Below are 18,912 nucleotides of genomic sequence, written 5' to 3'. Positions count from 1 at the left end.
TTCTCAGCTCCTGCTGAAATTGACTAACCAGCCAGCTCCACTCCCGCCGAAATCGACTGGCCTGCCCCCTGCAAAGACAAGTGGACAGGACAAGGTTTTTCTACTTTGTGACTTACCTCCCAGCAGCCACTTCCGCACTGCTCCCGCTGAAACTGACTCGCCAGCTGTTCTCCCGCCGAAATCGACTGGCCTGCCCCTGCAAAGACAAGTGCTTTTAAAGGACAGACTTACCTCCCAGCAGCCACTTCCGCTGAAACTGACTCACCAGCTGTTCTCCCGCTTAAATCGACTGGCCTGCCCCTGCAAAGACAAGTGCTTTTAAAGGACAGACTTACCTCCCAGCAGCCACTTCCGCACTGCTCCCGCTGAAACTGACTCACCAGCTGTTCTCCCGCCGAAATCGACTGGGAGTTGCTCAACAGCGCCACTCCTAACAACTGGTTGAGTCATGGACCAACCAAACAAATGCAAGAGCAGGTCAGTGAATTCTGCAGTATGTATCTCTTCTCCTAACTCCACAAATTCTTTCGATCTTCTACAAGGTCAGAGTCACGAGTGATGAAATACTTAAGAGTTGTTACGATCCCCTCTGCTCCTGGACAAGGGTCAAAAAGTGAAACTAGGCTTGATAGACCCTAACTTTATTTTTTTAAACCGTGGAGGAAAGTTACTGCACAAATTGACCAGCTATTACTAATGAACTTTTATTTTAAAACGTGTATTAGCAAGGACAAATGAACTATATTACACCAGGCAAAAAAAGTTTGAAGATCTGAATACAAACGTCAGAAAATGATTCAAACTCAGTTCTTTTGTCCCAGAAATACTCTTACAGATACACAAACTTTGAAGATTTACCGCTATCTTAACAACAAAGCTTCTTGCTTGGGTTGGCCCAGTTGGAAATGGTTTTCTTTGGATTTAGCATTCACTAGATGCTTTCCCCAGTTGGTATCTCTCGGATACCTAACTGCCGAGCAAACACATGAATTCCCTTAACTCAGTCCCCCAGCAGCCTTGCAATCCAAGAGCTCCTGTTTTCCCCTCAGACATACGCACTCTGAACTTTTCTGTCATTGCCTGTGTTTTGCTAGGCAACAGCACAGGTTTTTCTACTTTGTGTTTCCCCCCCCAAATCACTTAACTACAAACCCATTTGTAACTCGTCTCTTGACTAGGGTTGTAAAACCTAATTTAAAAACGCATGTGCAAGCAAATCCACAAAACCTGACCTTTTTGCTTTGAGGCCCGACAGACCTCCCGGCATCAAAATCTCAAAAAAAAAACTAAATTAAACTAAAATCATGTTCCCAGTGGTGCAGTCCACAGTGAAGATATGGAATCTGCTGAGGAGGCATTTTTGGTGGAAGGGATATCGGTGCTAACGCCGCTGTGCGAGAATCATGGATTTGAGTTGGTGGGGGGGGGTGGATAGTGTGGACAGGAGGTGGCGGGAAGTGGGGCTGGTCAAGGTGAGGGATTTGGATTTGGTGCAAGGGTTCACCAGTCTGAAGGAGCTCAGGGAGATGGTAGAGCTGTTGAGGGGTAGTGAGTTCAGGTATCTGCAGGTTGGGGACTTTGCACGAAAGGTCTGGAAGGGGTTCCCTAGGCGGAATACCCCCTCTGGAACAAATGCTGCTTCCGGATGTGGAAGGGGAGGGGAAAATTGGGGATATACGAGTGGCTGGGGAGCAGGGAGGTCAGCGGGTGGTGAAGATCAAGGAGAAATGGCAAGCGGAGCTGGGAATGGAGGTCAATTGGGGAGTATGGAGCGAGGTCCTGTTTACCTGTGGGTAAACGGGACCTCCTTGTGCAAGGATGAGCCTAATCCAGTTTAAGGTGGTGCACAGAGTCCATATGACTTGCGCGAGAATGTGGGTTCTTTCAGGGGATAGTGGATGAGTGAGAGGCGTGGGCCAACGAATCACGCGCACATCTTTTGGCATTGTGCAAAATTGGGAAGATTCTGGGCAGGAGTGTTCGCAGTGTTAGCCAGGATAGTGGAGGAGGAGGTGGACCCAGACCCTTTGGCGATATTTGGGTTTCAGAGAAGCCGGAGCTCATGGAGAGGAAGGCCGATGTCGTGGCCTTTGCCTCTCTGATTGCACGGCGACAAATTTTGCTGGAGTGGCGGTTGGCATCGCCACTGGGGGTAGCAGCACGGTTGGGTGACCTGTACGACTTCCTGCGGTTAGAGAAGTATGAGTTAAGGGGCTCAGCAGGGGAGTTTGAGAAAAGATGGGGGGGTGTTTGTGACTGTGTTTGAGGGTGGGGGGGGGGATGCGTGATAGGGAGAGGGGAGGTGGAAAAGGGGAAGAATCTATACAGACTATCGTTGAATGTTGGGAAGTATGTTTCCTGGGGTGTTTACTTGCTTAACCTGCTTTGATACAAGTTTGTAATAAAATATGTTTTATGAAAAAAAAATGTTCCATCTTTCTTACCACACTACAAATATACATTAAACTTAGTTATGCATTGTTCCTAACACTGGATGAGAGCAACTTCAACAGCACTAAAGCCCAACATCCTGGACGATTCAACCTGCTTGTTGGGCACCTTAAACGTTCACGCCCTGTGCGACTGGTACATCATGGTAGTAGTGCCTATCTTCTGCAAAGTGTGCTGCAGCAACTCTTAAATACCCCTTGGACAGCAAATTCCTGACCCACGACTTATGCCACCAAGAAGAACAAGCAGAACTCCCTAATTAGGATTTGGAATGTGCTGCCTGAGTATGGTGAAGTCCGATTCAATTGTGGCTTTGACAGTGGAGCCGGGCAATAAATGCTGGCTTTGCTCATGCCACCCATTTCCCAATAGTGAATTAAGAAAAGATTGTGCTTTCTGCAGTCTGCTCAACTCCATAGCTGACCATACCATCTTCGTTTCACAGCCTATTCATATTTCCACTCCAACCTACTGTAATGCAAGTAGCATGTTTCTACCCTTGACCATACTTGTTGCCCATCCATATTGTGCCCTGAAGATGTCACATTTATGAACAGTGAACAGCTTTTCCTCTCTACCATCACCTTTGATTCCATGGCTGTGATTGTTGCTTTCAAACATTTAGTCTATAACTCTCTGTCACTCTGTCATATTCTCACATTCTTGGCCACTGGAGTGAGACTTGCACCAAGTCCCACTTCAAATACTTGAACATGTAAACTAAGCTGGCATTGTGTGCTAAGCGGTTGTCCCCACAACCCCCCTTCTTGACTCCATGCTAGTTGATCTCCTTTGATACTGACACCCTCCCTTTCAAACTCACTTCTCCCAAAAAGAAACTGTTGGCCCCTCCATCCTACTGCTTCATATCCAACTTCCCTTTCCTCTTATATTGTTGGACCTCCAGAATCTGGCCCTCTTTCACAACTTCAGGTTTGAATCCCTGCAATGAGGTATCTATCTACCTCTGCCGCAGTATTGAAGTAACTCGGATCAAAGTTACAAAGGTGTCGTCTCTTCCTTCTCACCTGATACTTCTCCACCTGCCTGCAACCTTTGACAGTTTTAAAAAAATTTAGAGTTCTAAATTCATTTTTTCCAATTAAGAGACAATTTAGCGTTGGCAATCAACCTACCCTGCATATTTTTGGGTTGTGGGGCGAAACCCATGCAAACACGGGAAGAATGTGTAAACTCCACACGAACAGTGACCCAGAGCCGGGATCGAACCTGGGATCTCTGAGTCGTTGACCATACTGCCTTCCTCCAATGGCTCCAGTGTCATCCAGTTGGGTGGTACTGCAGTTACCTGGTTCAAATGCTTATCGTGACTTCTCTTGCTCCCATACCATGACCACTGGAGTCTCCTAAGGATCTAGATATTTTTCATCTATATGCTGCCGCCACCACCACCTCAAAAGAAGCAGTTTCGACATTTATATTGACACTACAGCTCCTTTCTCAACCCCCTCCTCTGTCTCTATTGCATCTCTGACATCTAGTCAAACTTTTAAAAAAAGTACTTGTTCATGAGACATGGACATCGCTGGTTCGGCCAGCAATTATTGCCTATCCCGAATTGCCATTGAACTGAATGGCCTGCTGGGCCATTTCAGAGGGCATGTAAAAGTCAACCGCGTTGTTGTGAGCCTGGAGTCACGTGGGCCAGATCAGGTGCGGATGGCAGATTTCCATCCTCAAAGGAGATGAGTGAACCAGATGGCATTTTACAATAGTGACAATGGTTTCATGGTCATCCTGGACTTTTAATTCCAGATTTTTATTGAATTCAAATTTCACCATCTGCCATGATGGGACAGAAATTTACTTGAACTAACTACTGTGAAGACTGAAGCCATTGTCTTCAGTCCCCACCACAAAATAGTCCACTAGCTATTGACTTATTCCCCTCCATTGTAACTCTGAGGAATGAGCGATGCCGTAAAGCTTTTATCCTTGTTTTTCAATCACTCCTTTCCCCATCCTTTCTCTAATTTTGGTCTTGGACGGACTGCAGCATAGGTTTACAAGAATGATATCTGGACTTCAGGGGTTAATTGATGAGAGATTACACAAATTAGACATGTTTCTCTAGAATTTAGAAGGTTACGGCTTGATCTGATCAAAGCCTTCAAGATATTAACAGGAAAAGAACTATTTTCACTGGTTGAAGATTCTAGAACTAGGGGGAATAGTCTAATAATTAGGGCCAGACCATTCAGAGATGGTAGGACGCACTTCTACAAACACAGGGTGGTAGAGGTTTGGAACTCAGTCCCACAAATGGCAATTGATGCTAGATCAGTTTATAATTTCAAATCTCAGATAGATACATTTTTGGTAAACAAAGTTATTAAGGAATATGGGCCAAAGGCCATGAAGTTAGGCCACAGATCAGCCATTATCTCATTGAATGGCGGAGCAGGCTCGAGGGCCTGATGGCCAACTCCTGTTCCAATGTTCCTCTCTCTTCCAGCCCTTTAACCTGCTGAGATGTGTTCGCTTCCCCAATTCTGATATCTTGAGCTAACTTCATTCTAATCGTTCCCCATTGACAGTTATGCCTTCAGTCGCCTAGGCCCTGAAACTCTGAATTTTCTTTATTCTCAAAGATCTTTAAGATGTGGCTCCAAGTTGAAATGGAATCTGTGGTTTCCAAGCTTCTATTTTTTTGAGACGGATGTTAATTGGAAAGGGAACTGGCTCTTCCAGTTGCTAAGGAATCTATGACTGAAGCTGAGATTGGATAGCAAAACCTCTGAAGAGTCTGGGAATGGTTGAAACCGTATAAAAGGTTAGAGAGCCATCAGAGCTCACATGATCCAATGGTTTTAAACAAAAAAAATTGTACCCGCCTCTACCACTCCTGGCAGCTCGTTCCAGATGCTTACCACCCTATGTGCGAAAAAAGTTCCCCCCTGGTCTCTTGTATCTCTCGCCTCTCATCGTAAATCTTATGCCCTTTAGTTCTAGACCCCTCTACCTTTGGGAAAAGATGTTGACTACCTTATCTGTGCTCATTATTTTATAGACTTTTATAAGATCACCCGTAAGCTTCCTACGCTCCAGGGAAAAAATCCCAGCCTATCCAGCCTTTCCTTATAACTCATCATCAAGTCAGGGTAGCATCCTTGTAAATCTCTTCTGTACTCTTTCTAGTTTAACAATATCCGTCCTATAATAGCGTGACCAGAACTGAATACAGTATTCCATGTGTGGCCGTACCAATGTCTTGTACAACTTCAACAAGACGTCCCAACTCCTGTATTCAATATTCTGACCAATAAAACCTAGCATGCTGAATGCCTTCTTCACCAGTCTGTCCACCTGCGACTCTGCCTTCAAGAAGCTATGAACCTGTACCCCTGCAACTTTCCCCAACTCCCTACTATTAACTGAGTTGGTCCTGCCCTGATTTGATCTACCAAAATGCATCACCTCACATTTATCCAAATTAAATTCAATCTTATATAACCTTCTTCACAATCCACTCTGCCACCAATCTTGGTGTCATCTGCAAACTTACTAACCATGCCTCCTACATTCTCATCTAAATCATTAAGATATACAAATGGTAGATAGAGACATAGATAACAGGCGCAGGAGTAGGCCATTCGGCTCATCATTCAACATGATCATGGCTGACCCTCTATCTCAAAGCCATACTCTGCTCTCTCCGCATACTCATTGACACCTTTAGTGTCTTGAAATCTGTTCCTTTCTTCAATCTGTTGTGATTTGATCTCCACGGCCTATTGTGGTAGAGAATTCTACAGGTTCACCATCCTCCTGAGTGAAGAAATTTCTCCTCATCTCAGTATTAAATGGCTGAGCCCATATCTTGAGACTGCCCCTTGCCCCTTGTTCTAGATGGCCCCCTCCCCTCATTCAGGGGAAACATCATCCCAGCATCCAGTCTGCCCAGCCCTGTCAGAATTTTATATATTTCAATGCAATCCCCTTTTCTAAACTCCAGTGAATACAGGCCTAGTCAATCCAACCTTTCATATGGCAACCCTGTCACCCCCGGAATTAGTCTGGTTAACCTTCACTGCACTCCCTCTATGGCACGAATATTTTTTTTTGAAGGAAGGAGATCAAAACTGCACACACTACTCCAGATTTGGTCTCACCAAGGCCCTATACAGTTACAGTATGATATCCTTGCTCCTCTTCGCAAATCCTCTTCTAATTAAGGCCAGCACACCATTTGACTTCCTAACTAACTGCTTGCTGTACCTGCATGCTTGCTTTCATTCATAGGTGTACAAGGACACATGGGTCCCTTTGTGCATCAACATTTCCCAATTTATCATCATTTGAGTAATACTTTGCCATTCTGAAGTGGATAACTTACAATTATCCATGTTATACAGCATCCGTCATGTATTTGCCCAGTTGCTCAACTTGTCTAAATCGCCTTGAAGCCTCTTTACTTCTTTCTCGCCACTCTCAATTTCGGACCGTTGTGAACAGAATTGAGGAGGTTTTGCAAACATGTGCCATTTTTGGTGAAGGCTGTGCCTGTGGAATGCAAATTGGTTGTGTGGCTGTCAGTTGGGGATCAGGGAAAATCCTTGAAGAGAACCTGAAATTGTGAGGAAAACAGAGTTTAAGGGACTCTGCTGTAACTGAGATTGAATAAATACATTGTGAATGGACTGCCGAGCCAATTTTTGAAACTTTTACTTTTGCCATTTAATGTGTAATTTATAGTTTCTAATCAATCATTATCTACCTGTTAATTCCTGTTTAATATATGTTGATTTTGAGTTTGAGTATAGGTAGTTACTGAAAACCGTGTCTAGTTTTTGTTGTTTGATCCTTGAATAGTAAAAAATACATCTGTTTTAAACCTTAGTCTTGTGGCTTCATTCTTGCCGCAAAAACTGATGTTTCAAATTTTATATTAAAAAAAAAATTATTGGCCTCAACCGAGGTCATAAGTATCAAACTTTGTTAATGCTCATAAGTGTCAAACTTTGTTAATGCTTGGGAAGATTTACAATGTTGAATGCGCTATTGAGATACAAATCATTGTTGTGGTACTACATAAATGCAAGATTTCCCCCCTCCCTTTTGAGGCAATTGGACAATTACAAATTTCATTTACATAGTACTCTTTTCAAACGTGTCATACTTCAGGTGGCAAACCAGAACAAAGGGAAAAAAGCGTTAGGGAGGGGCAAATTCCTATTTGAAGAGGACTTTTAAAGAGCTTTTGAAAGGAGAGAAGGAAGCAGTAAGGCATGATTATTGAGTGGAAACATGGTGCTAGGTTAACCTCTGGTATCTTGAATGCTCTAAAGAGGCCCCTTCTCTACATAGCATTAACCAGATCAGTTTATAAAGAAGTGTAACTATTGTCAGGAAAATAAATCTTTATGCTTGAAATCTGCCTTTGATCAAATGCATGTGGAGAAAACAAATAGTCTCCAGAGGAATATTTGGTAAAATAATCATAAATTCCTTTTGATACATTTGAAAGGTTGTTTTAATGAGGTATAAAAAGGATCCATAGCACTTTTCTGTTGAACCTTTATAAATTCAGTAAGATTCCCAGTCAGTTGTGCAATATAAAATAACTTGTAATCACCGGTGTTTACAAGAGTTAAAACAGCAAATGGATTTACAGGTAAATGTTGACTAATTGTGCTGTTGAATTTGTCGGAAGTAGTTTGTCATTTAAAATGCCTGGCATGCCAGTACTAAGAAGTGCAATATCTTGCATTTATATAACTCCTTTAACATAGGAAAAGTTGAAACACTTCATAGAAGCATATCAGTGAAATATTGATACCAAATCTAATGGAGACATTGAAAGGGATGGTCAACTTGGTTAAGGGAATGGGTTTTAAAGGAGGAGAAAGAGGCAAAGTAGCTGATGGTGCAAATTCAAGCTGAAGGCCTAGATAGCTCAAGGTAGCTCGCTGTGCCAGAGTTGCCGTGTGGACTTTATTTAGCTGGTTTCTGTTCACAGTTACTGCCTATAAATGAATGTACAAATTCTGGCATTCCTTGTGAACATAGAAATGAGTTGCTTGGCCATTATAAATTTAAAAATGTATAATGGTGCAGTTCTGATTAAAATTTCAGTTTGTTATGATCAACCTTGTTTTTTCATGCATTGCTGAGTGAGCTTTTTTTCTCGCTAATAAATTGTTGATATCTAAAATATTTTATCTAATTGTAAATTGAACAGAACATTAAAAGTAATGTTCAAATTGGTTTTCCTCTTTCAATTCAAATTTGTGTTGCCTAAATTATTTAAAGTTCTGATGATCTCTGTTTATTGTTGACACACACAGTAACCAGCACTTTGGTGCACTAAATTCGCAACATTCAGGATAGACAGGCTGAATGAAAAGGGGTAGAAGAGATACAGGAACACTGGGTAACTTGTAATTACAACCATTTGATTACTTATAGTTACAAGTTTGAAGGGATTGCTAAGAAACGCACTAAGCTTGGAGCAACCAAAATCAATGGGGAAAGGACACATCTATGGTCTACCTGCAATAGTATACCAAGGGGCTGGAAACTAAGCCCCTCTGGTTGTATGTTTGTCATGGAATATATGGTATAAATCTCATGTTTTGGTTGTCTTCGCTACCTCAGAGTGCCACATGTTGAATGGCAAGAACTTGAATTGTATTGCTCTTCTGGTAATTTCCCAAAATTAACTGTTCGGAAATGTACTTTTGCTGAATAAAATGTATCTATGGAAAAAAAGACGGGACCAAATAGCCTTATTCTGTAATAAAAGGAAGATGATGCAGATCTGGTCAAAATCTGGTCAAAAAGAAGAAGGAGGCATATGACGTACATAAGCAACTGGGATCAAGTAGATCCCTTGAAGAGTATAGAGATTGTCGAAATAGAGTTAAGAGGGAAATCAGGAGGGCAAAAAGGGGACATGAAATTGCTTTGGCAAATAATGCAAGGGAGAATCCAAAGAGATTCTACAGATACATAAAGGGGAAAAGAGTAACTAGGGACAGAGTAGGGCCTCTTAAGGATCAACAAGGGCATTTATGTGCAGAGCCACAAGAGTTGGGTGAGATCCTGAATGAATATTTCTCATCGGTATTCACGGTGGAGAAAGGCATGGATGTTAGGAAACTAAGGGAAATAAATAGTGATGTCTTGAGAAGTGTGCATATTACAGAGGAGGAGGTGCTGGAAGTCTTAAAGCGCATCAAGGTAAATAAATCCCCGGGACCTGATGAAATGTATCCCAGGATGTTGTGGGAGGCTAGGGAGGAAATTGCGGGTCCCCTAACCGAGATATTTGAATCATCGGCAGCCACAGGTGAGGTGCCTGAAGATTGGAGAGTGGCGAATGTTGTGCCCTTGTTTAAGAAGGGCAGCAGGGAAAAGCCTGGGAACTACAGACCGGTGAGCCTAACGTCTGTAGTAGGTAAGTTGCTAGAAGGTATTCTGAGAGACAGGATCTACAAGCATTTAGAGAGGCAAGGACTGATTCGGGGCAGTCAGCATGGCTTTGTGCGTGGAAAATCATGTCTCACAAATTTGATTGAGTTTTTTGAGGGGGTGACCAAGAAGGTAGATGAGGGTAGTGCAGTAGACGTTGTCTACATGGACTTTAGCAAAGCCTTTGACAAGGTACCGCATGGTAGGTTGTTGCAGAAGGTTAAAGCTCACGGGATCCAGGGTGAGGTTGCCAATTGGATTCAAAATTGGCTGGACGACAGAAGGCAGAGGGTGGTTGTAGAGGGTTGTTTTTCAAACTGGAGGCCTGTGACCAGTGGTGTGCCTCAGGGATCGGTGCTGGGTCCACTGTTATTTGTGATTTATATTAATGATTTGGATGAGAATTTAGGAGGCATGGTTAGTAAGTTTGCAGATGACACCAAGATTGGTGGCACAGTGGATAGTGAAGAAGGTTATCTAGGATTGCAACGGGATCTTGATCAATTAGGCCAGTGGGCCGACGAATGGCAGATGGAGTTTAATTTAGATAAATGTGAGGTGATGCATTTTGGCAGATCGAATCAGGCCAGGACCTACTCAGTTAATGGTATGGCGTTGGGGAGAGTTATAGAACAAAGAGATCTAGGAGTACAGGTTCATAGCTCCTTGAAGGTGGAGTCGCAGATGGACAGGGTGGTGAAGAAGGCATTCGGCATGCTTGGTTTCATTGGTCAGAACATTGAATATAGGAGTTGGGACGTCTTGTTGAAGTTGTACAAGACATTGGTACGGCCACACTTGGAATACTGTGTGCAGTTCTGGTCACCCTATTATAGAAAGGATATTATTAAACTAGAAAGAGTGCAGAAAAGATTTACTAGGATGTTGCCGGGACTTGATGGTTTGAGTTATAAGGAGAGGCTGGATAGACTGGGACTTTTTTCCCTGGAGCGTAGGAGGCTTAGGGGTGATCTTATAGAGGTCTATAAAATAATGAGGGGCATAGATAAGGTAGATAGTCAACATCTTTTCCCAAAGGTAGGGGAGTCTAAAACTAGAGGGCATAGGTTTAAGGTGAGAGGGGAGAGATTCAGAAGGGCCCAGAGGGGCAATTTCTTCACTCAGAGGGTAGTGAGTGTCTGGAATGGGCTGCCAGAGGTAGTAGTAGAAGCGGGTACAATTGTGTCTTTCAAAAAGCATTTAGATGGTTACATGGGTAAGATGGGTATAGAGGGTTATGGGCCAAGTGCGGGCAACTGGGACTAGCTTAATGGTAAAAAACTGGGCGGCATGGACTGGTTGGGCCGAAGGGCCTGTTTCCATGCTGTAAACTTCTATGATTCTATGATTCTATCTGAAATAAATAAAATGCTGGAGAAGCTGAGGTCTGGCAGAAATAGTGAATATTTTGAGCCCAGTCTGATTCTTTGGAACTAGAAACCTTATACGGGTCCTTGTTCTGTGCTGTATGTTTATATATTCTAGTTATAAACAAATTAGGAGATAAATTGTTACAATTTAAAATATTTTTTGAAAGTCAGAGCTATTCACTGTACGATGAAGTGCAAGGTGTAAATGACAACTCTTCAAACATTTAGATTGGACTCTGCATCAGAGACGGCGTGGTTCACTTGTGGCTTGATCCTGAATGCATTTCACACCATGCAGACGTCAGCTGCTAGATCAACGCCGAATAATCTAATCTCATGATCTCAACCTCTAATCAGCTATCATTGCTGGAAGTTAGGGACCAAATGACATCTGCAGAGCCACCTGATTAAGGAGTAATATGGAAATAAATGACTGAATGAAAAACAAAAATGTGAATACATGATAGGATGGTCAATATCTGTAAGTGGAAAAGGTAGATAGACTCTACATTCTAGGGGTGTGAAATTTACCTACATTATTGAGCACCAGGGCCATGTTTATGATATTTAATTCCATTCCCACCCGGTTCGTAAAGGTACTATTGAGCATGAGTGCTAAAATGAGAATATAATTCGTATACCTACCACTCTGGGGCAGGTTGGTGGGGGTGGCAGCGGGATTAAAATCATCTCTGGTTTGTGAATTTGTGTACTCTTTTCAAGCTAACAGACCACAGCCATATTTGAACTGTTGGACACTTGAGGTAACAAGAATCGCAGTCATAATTGTAGGACACTTTCATTCTCCAAATATACATGGAAAATGGTGAGAAGGTGGAGGATTCTTTGCAATCTATTCAAGATTGTTTTCTGAGTGATGGATTTTCAATTTTTGCCCACATATGACACTGATTTAGTATGAAGATAATATATTCCTGTCTATCCTGTAAATTCAGTTCTATTTGCATCAGAATCAAACTAGTCTGTATAGTAAAGTAGAATATGTTACACTGTTGACCTGTGACCATATTGTGATATTTAAACTGATCACACTGAAACTTGGTTTAACGCAGTGTAATAGTTGAACTAGAAAATATGTGCATATCTGTTTGGTTCAAGTTGGATTTTTGGCAAAGTCTTTCATAGGACAATGTTACTAGGCAGCAGGCATCTTTCCTGCATTATCCAAAGAGTAGCATTGGTCGTATGGAAAGTTGTTTGGGGTCATTGAGTATATTAGACTACTGGCAGTGGACTGGTGTGGAGCAATAGGGATTCGGGTTAAGTTCTGTTCATTGTGCAATGGAGTATTTATATCTGCTCTTGTAATTGAGTTGTATATCTAGAGGTAACTTAAAAATAGGATGCATGATGTACGTTCTGTAGTTAAACATGAACTACATATTTTTGAAGTTTGCCTACTTGTCAGTACTTTGCCTTTTATAAAGATTTCTGTTGCATTCTGTGTTAATATCCAGGATGTGGCTGCTTGCTCCATAAGTCAACAATTGGAAAAGAATTTCTATTTAAATGCTTGCAGCAGAAAACCGAGTGAATGGATTTAGTTTATCTAAAGCTGTACTTTCTTTCTCAGAGTTCCTAGTCTTCCAACATGAACCCTGTTTACAGCCCCGTTCAACCTGGGACTCCTTATGGAAATCCTAAGAACATGGCTTACACAGGTAAGTCTGATTTATTTCAACTGTATCTCGGTTCACATATCCACTTGACTTGAAGCATCAGTCTTTGGTGCCATCCTGTTCTGAAAGAAAACTTGTTTAAATGAAATAACGTTGCAACCATTAGCTTGTGACTATAGCCTTGGTGGCCATGGGCGTATATGCCCTTTTCTGTAGATGAGTACTATTGACAGGATTTCTATTGTGGTTCCAATGGCTCCGTTCATGAGGATCTACTTGTGTGCTTTAACAAGTGAATCATATTTTATCACTTCAAAGTACTAACCTTGACATCATACTATAACTGCTTCCTTGGCCATATGAATAAAAAATATTTTGCTGAAAGGTATACATTTTTGTTTACTCTTTTGTAGGGCCAGCCCATATTTTAGATTTTGAATTTGGCTGTTGGATTCCTCTTGTTTTGAACAATTGCTGTAAAAGTTGGTCTTGAATTTTATTTAAGACTATAACATAAGAAATAGGACCATTCAACCCCTTGAGCCTCCACTATTCAATATGTGGCTAATCTCGCTGAATCACACTTTTCTGCCTGATCCCCATATTCATTGATTCCCTGAGATCAAAAATCTATCCATATTAGTATTCATATATTCAATGATGCATCATCCATAACCTGAGGTAGATGATTCCAAACATTCCTAACCCTTTAAGTGAGAACGTTTATCCTCTGTTCTAAATGGTCATCCTCTTATTCTGAGACTACTTCTATTCTCTAGATTCCTGAGTCAGGGAAAAGAACTGTCCACCCAGCCAAGCCTTCAGAATCTTCTAATGTTTCAATGAGATCACCCCTCATTCTTTTAAACCTCTGGGATGAAAGGCCCAATTTATTCAACCTCTTATCCCAGGAACCAACCTACTTGGATCTTTGCTGCACTGCCCCCATTGCAACGATATCCTTCCCGATGCCAAAGCCGCTCAAGGCATTCAGGCATGGCTTGACCATAGCCCTATACAATTGTAGCCAATTGTACTTTCTTTCTCAGAGTTCCTAGTCGTCTTATTCTTGTACTGCAATCTTCGTGTAATAAGCTCAACATGCCATTTAACCCCCCTAATTGTTTTCTGTATCTGCTTGCTGACTGTTCCCTATAGGAGTGAATGCAGATCCCTCTGAACATTCTGATTTAAAAGTTTTAACACCTTTTGAAAAATATTCTTTTTGGTTCTTACTGTCAGTCTTTAACAGTTGTTTGTGGGATGGGGTTCAGTATTTCCACCATCCCACTTGAATGACAAGGGGTTGGGAATCTAAGCAGAGTGATGAGGCTAAGAGAAACCAGGCCAGTAATAAAAGAAAGGACAGTAATAAAAGGACAGTAAAATGCCAAAACGGTAGACCAGATAATCAAGCGCAAGAAGCAAATAGGGCCACAGTACAAAGAAAAGTTAGGATGATTAAACATGGCAAAAAGTCACGGTTGAAGGCTTTGTATCATAATGCACGAAGCATTCGGAAGAAGGCAAGTCCTGAAGACTTTAACTTTCCAAATATTGACTGGAAAAGATATAGTTCGAGTACAATAGATGGGTCGTTTTTTGTACAGTGTGCGCAGGAGGGTTTCCTGAAACAATATGTTGACAGGCCAACAAGAGACGAGGCCACGTTGGATTTGGTTTTGGGTAATGAACCAGGCCAGGTGTTGGATTTGGAGGTAGGAGAGCACTTTGGGGACAGTGACCACAATTCGGTGACGTTTACGTTAATGATGGAAAGGGATAAGTATACAACGCAGGGCAAGAGTTATAGCTGGGGGAAGGGCAATTATGATGCCATTAGACGTGACTTGGGGGGGATAAGGTGGAGAAGTAGGCTGCAAGTGTTGGGCACACTGGATAAGTGGGGCTTGTTCAAGGATCAGCTACTGCGTGTTCTTGATAAGTATGTACCGGTCAGGCAGGGAGGAAGGCGTCGAGCGAGGGAACCGTGGTTTACCAAGGAAGTGGAATCTCTTAAGAGGAAGAAGGAGGCCTATGTGAAGATGAGGTGTGAAGTTTCAGTTGGGGCGATGGATAGTTACAAGGTAGCGAGGAAAGATCTAAAGAGAGAGCTAAGACGAGCAAGGAAGGGACATGAGAAGTATTTGGCAGGAAGGATCAAGGAAAACCCAAAAGCTTTCTATAGGTATGTCAGGAATAAGCGAATGACTAGGGAAAGAGTAGGACCAGTCAAGGACAGGGATGGGAAATTGTGTGTGGAGTCTGAAGAGATAGGCGAGATACTAAATGAATATTTTTCTTCAGTATTCACTCAGGAAAAAGATAATGTTGTGGAGGAGAATGCTGAGCCCCAGGCTAATAGAATAGATGGCATTGAGGTACGTAGGGAAGAGGTGTTGGCAATTCTGGACAGGCTGAAAATAGATAAGTCCCCGGGACCTGATGGGATTTATCCTAGGATTCTCTGGGAGGCCAGGGAAGAGATTGCTGGACCTTTGGCTTTGATTTTTATGTCATCATTGGCTACAGGAATAGTGCCAGAGGACTGGAGGACAGCAAATGTGGTCCCCTTGTTCAAAAAGGGGAGCAGAGACAACCCCGGCAACTATAGACCGGTGAGCCTCACGTCTGTAGTGGGTAAAGTCTTGGAGGGGATTATAAGAGACAAGATTTATAATCATCTAGATAGGAATAATATGATCAGGGATAGTCAGCATGGCTTTGTGAAGGGTAGGTCATGCCTCACAAACCTTATTGAGTTCTTTGAGAAGGTGACTGAACAGGTAGATGAGGATAGAGCAGTTGATGTGGTGTATATGGATTTCAGCAAAGCGTTTGATAAGGTTCCCCACGGTAGGCTATTGCAGAAAATACGGAGGCTGGGGATTGAGGGTGATTTAGAGATGTGGATCAGAAATTGGCTAGCTGAAAGAAGACAGAGGGTGGTGGTTGATGAGAAATGTTCAGAATGGAGTACAGTCACAAGTGGAGTACCACAAGGATCTGTTCTGGGGCCGTTGCTGTTTGTCATTTTTATCAATGACCTAGAGGAAGGCGCAGAAGGGTGGGTGAGTAAATTTGCAGACGATATTAAAGTCGGTGGTGTTGTCGATAGTGTGGAAGGATGCAGCAGGTTACAGAGGGATATAGATAAGCTGCAGAGCTGGGCTGAGAGGTGGCAAATGGAGTTTAATGTAGAGAAGTGTGAGGTGATTCACTTTGGAAGGAATAACAGGAATGCGGAATATTTGGCTAATGGTAAAGTTCTTGGAAGTGTGGATGAGCAGAGGGATCTAGGTGTCCATGTACATAGATCCCTGAAAGTTGCCACCCAGGTTGATAGGGTTGTGAAGAAGGCCTATGGAGTGTTTGCCTTTATTGGTAGAGGGATTGAGTTCCGGAGTCAGGAGGTCATGTTGCAGCTGTACAGAACTCTGGTACGGCCGCATTTGGAGTATTGCGTACAGTTCTGGTCACCGCATTATAGGAAGGACGTGGAGGCTTTGGAGCGGGTGCAGGGGAGATTTACCAGGATGTTGCCTGGTATGGAGGGAAAATCTTATGAGGAAAGGCTGATGGACTTGAGGTTGTTTTCGTTGGAGAGAAGAAGGTTAAGAGGAGGCATACAAAATGATCAGGGGGTTGGATAGGGTGGACAGTGAGAGCCTTCTCCCGCGGATGGAAATGGCTGGCACGAGGGGACATAACTTTAAACTGAGGGGTAATAGATATAGGTCAGAGGTAGGTTCTTTACGCAAAGAGTAGTGAGGCCGTGGAATGCCCTACCTGCTACAGTAGTGAACTCGCCAACATTGAGGGCATTTAAAAGTTTATTGGATAAACATATGGATGATAATGGCATAGTGTAGGTTAGATGACTTTTGTTTCGGTGCAACATCGTGGGCCGAAGGGCCTGTACTGCGCTGTATTGTTCTATGTTCTATGGTTGCAGACTGGCACTTCTGTTGCATAAATGTTACTTGCCACTTGTCAGCCCAAGCCTGGATATTGTTCAAGTCTTGCTGCATTTGGACATGGACTGCTTCAGTATCTGAGGAGTCGCGAATGGTACTGAACATTGTGCAATCATCAGTGAACATCCCCACTTCTGACCTTGTGATGGAAGGGAGGTCATTGATGAAGCAGCTGAAGATGGTTGAGCCTAGGACACAACCCTGAGGAACTCTTTCAGTGATGTCCTGGAACTGAAGTGATTGCCCGCCAGCAACCACATTCATCTCCTTTGTGCTAGGTATGACTCCAACCAGCATCCCTTCAAATCCCATTGCCTCCAATTTTGCTAGGGCTCCTTGATGCCACACTCATGTCTTGATGTCACACTCGCCTCACCTGGAGTTCAGCTCTTTGGCCATGTTTGAACCAAAGCTGTACTGCGGTGAGGAACTGAGTGGCTGTGGCAGAATTTAAACTGCGTGTCAGTGAGAAGGAATAAGTGCCACTTCATCACTACAGATGACCCCTTCCACCATTTTGCTGATCAAGTGTAGGCTGATGGGGTGTAAATAGCTGTGTTGCATTTGTCTTTTTGTATGCAGGACATTACTGGACAATTTTCCACATTGGCAGGTAGATGCCAGTGTTGTAACTGTACTGGAACAGTTTGGCAAGGGACACGGCAAGTTCCGGAGCACAAGTCTTCAGTACTATTGCCGGAATATTGTCAGTTCCCGTAGCCGTTGCAATGCCCAGTGCCTTCAGCCGTTCCCTTACCTTGTGTGAAGTGAATCAGATTGGCAGAAGAATGGCATCTGTGATGCTGGGAACCTCCGGATGGGGCAGAGGTGGTTCATCTACCCTACATTTTTGGCTGAAGGTTGTTGCATTGCTTCAGCCTTATCTTCCATGACTGGCTTAAATGTGATCCATTGGTTGTGAAATCGCTAAGCTCTATCACTTGCTGCTTTTGTTGTTTGTCATTCAAGTCGTCCTGTGTTATAACTTCACCTGGTTGACACTTCATTTTTAGGTGTGCTGGTGTCGCTCCCAGCATATACTTCTGCACTCTTCATTGCACCAGGGTTGATCCCCTGTCTTGGTGTCAGTAGGGGGTATGCCAGACCATGAGGTTACAGATTATGGTTGAGTACAGTTCTGCTGCTAATAGACCACATCGCCTCATGGATGTCTAGTCTTGAGTTACTAGATCTTTTTGAAATCGGTCCCATTTAGCACCGTGGCTGTGCCCACAATATGATGGTAGGTATCCTCAATGTAAAGATAGAAATTTGTCTCTGCAAGGACCATGCAGAAGTCACTCGTACCAATACTGTCATGAATGGATGCACCTGCAACAGGCAGGTTAGTGAGGATGTGATCAAGTATGCTTTTCCCTCTTTGTTCCTTCACCATCTGCCATAGACCCATTCTAGCAGCTATGTCCTTTAGGGCAGCATGGTAACACAGTGGGTAGCACTGTTCCTTCACAGTGCCAGGGTCCCAGGTTCGATTCCCTGCTTGGGTCACTATCTGTGTCGAGTCTGCACGTTCTCCCTGTGTCTGCGTGGGTTTCCTCCAGGTGCTCCGGTTTCCTCCTCCAAGTCACAAAAGACGTGCAGTTAGGTGAATTGGACATTGAGTTCTCCCTTGGTTTACGTGAACAGGTGAACAATGTGGCGACTAGGGGCTTTTCTCAGTAACTTCATTGCAGTGTTAATGTAAGCCTACTTATGACAAAGATTATTATTATTAGGACCCAGCCAGCCTGGGCTGTAATGGCGCTACTGAGCCACTCTTTGTGTTGAACATTGAAGTTCCCCTCCAAGAGTACATTCTGCACCCTTGTCTGTGCTGCTCTCAGTGCTCCCTTGAAGGGGTGCTCAACATGGAGGAGTACTGATAGGTAGCATAGTGGTTAGCACAATTGCTTCACAGCTCCAGGGTCCCAGGTTCGATTCCCGGCATGGGTCACTGTCTGTGCGGAGTCTGCACGTTCTCCCCGTGTGCGTGGGTTTCGTCCGGGTGCTCCGGTTTCCTCCCACGGTCCAAAGATGTGC

At 43.3% G+C, this 18,912-nt stretch overlaps 1 protein-coding gene across 5 annotated transcripts in view; it reads left to right on the top strand.

Moving 5' to 3' along the window:
- Positions 1-18,912, top strand: part of fam168a (family with sequence similarity 168 member A) — a 150,122-nt gene that overhangs the window by 53,362 nt on the left and 77,848 nt on the right. For 4 of the 5 annotated variants that reach the window (XM_072477130.1, XM_072477127.1, XM_072477129.1 and 1 more), the window contains exon 2: positions 12,850-12,937. The exons of the other annotated variant lie outside the window; for it this stretch is intronic. In XM_072477130.1, coding sequence (XP_072333231.1) covers positions 12,868-12,937 — 70 coding nt within the window. In that variant the 5' untranslated portion in view covers positions 12,850-12,867. The remainder of the gene's footprint in view (positions 1-12,849; positions 12,938-18,912) is intronic. 5 annotated transcript variants of the gene reach the window in all.

The sequence above is a fragment of the Scyliorhinus torazame genome, chromosome 15 (assembly GCF_047496885.1).
Source record: "Scyliorhinus torazame isolate Kashiwa2021f chromosome 15, sScyTor2.1, whole genome shotgun sequence".
Taxonomy (NCBI): domain Eukaryota; kingdom Metazoa; phylum Chordata; class Chondrichthyes; order Carcharhiniformes; family Scyliorhinidae; genus Scyliorhinus; species Scyliorhinus torazame.
The sequence above is the reverse complement of the archived record's forward strand: the minus strand, read 5'-3'. Positions and strand labels throughout refer to the sequence as shown.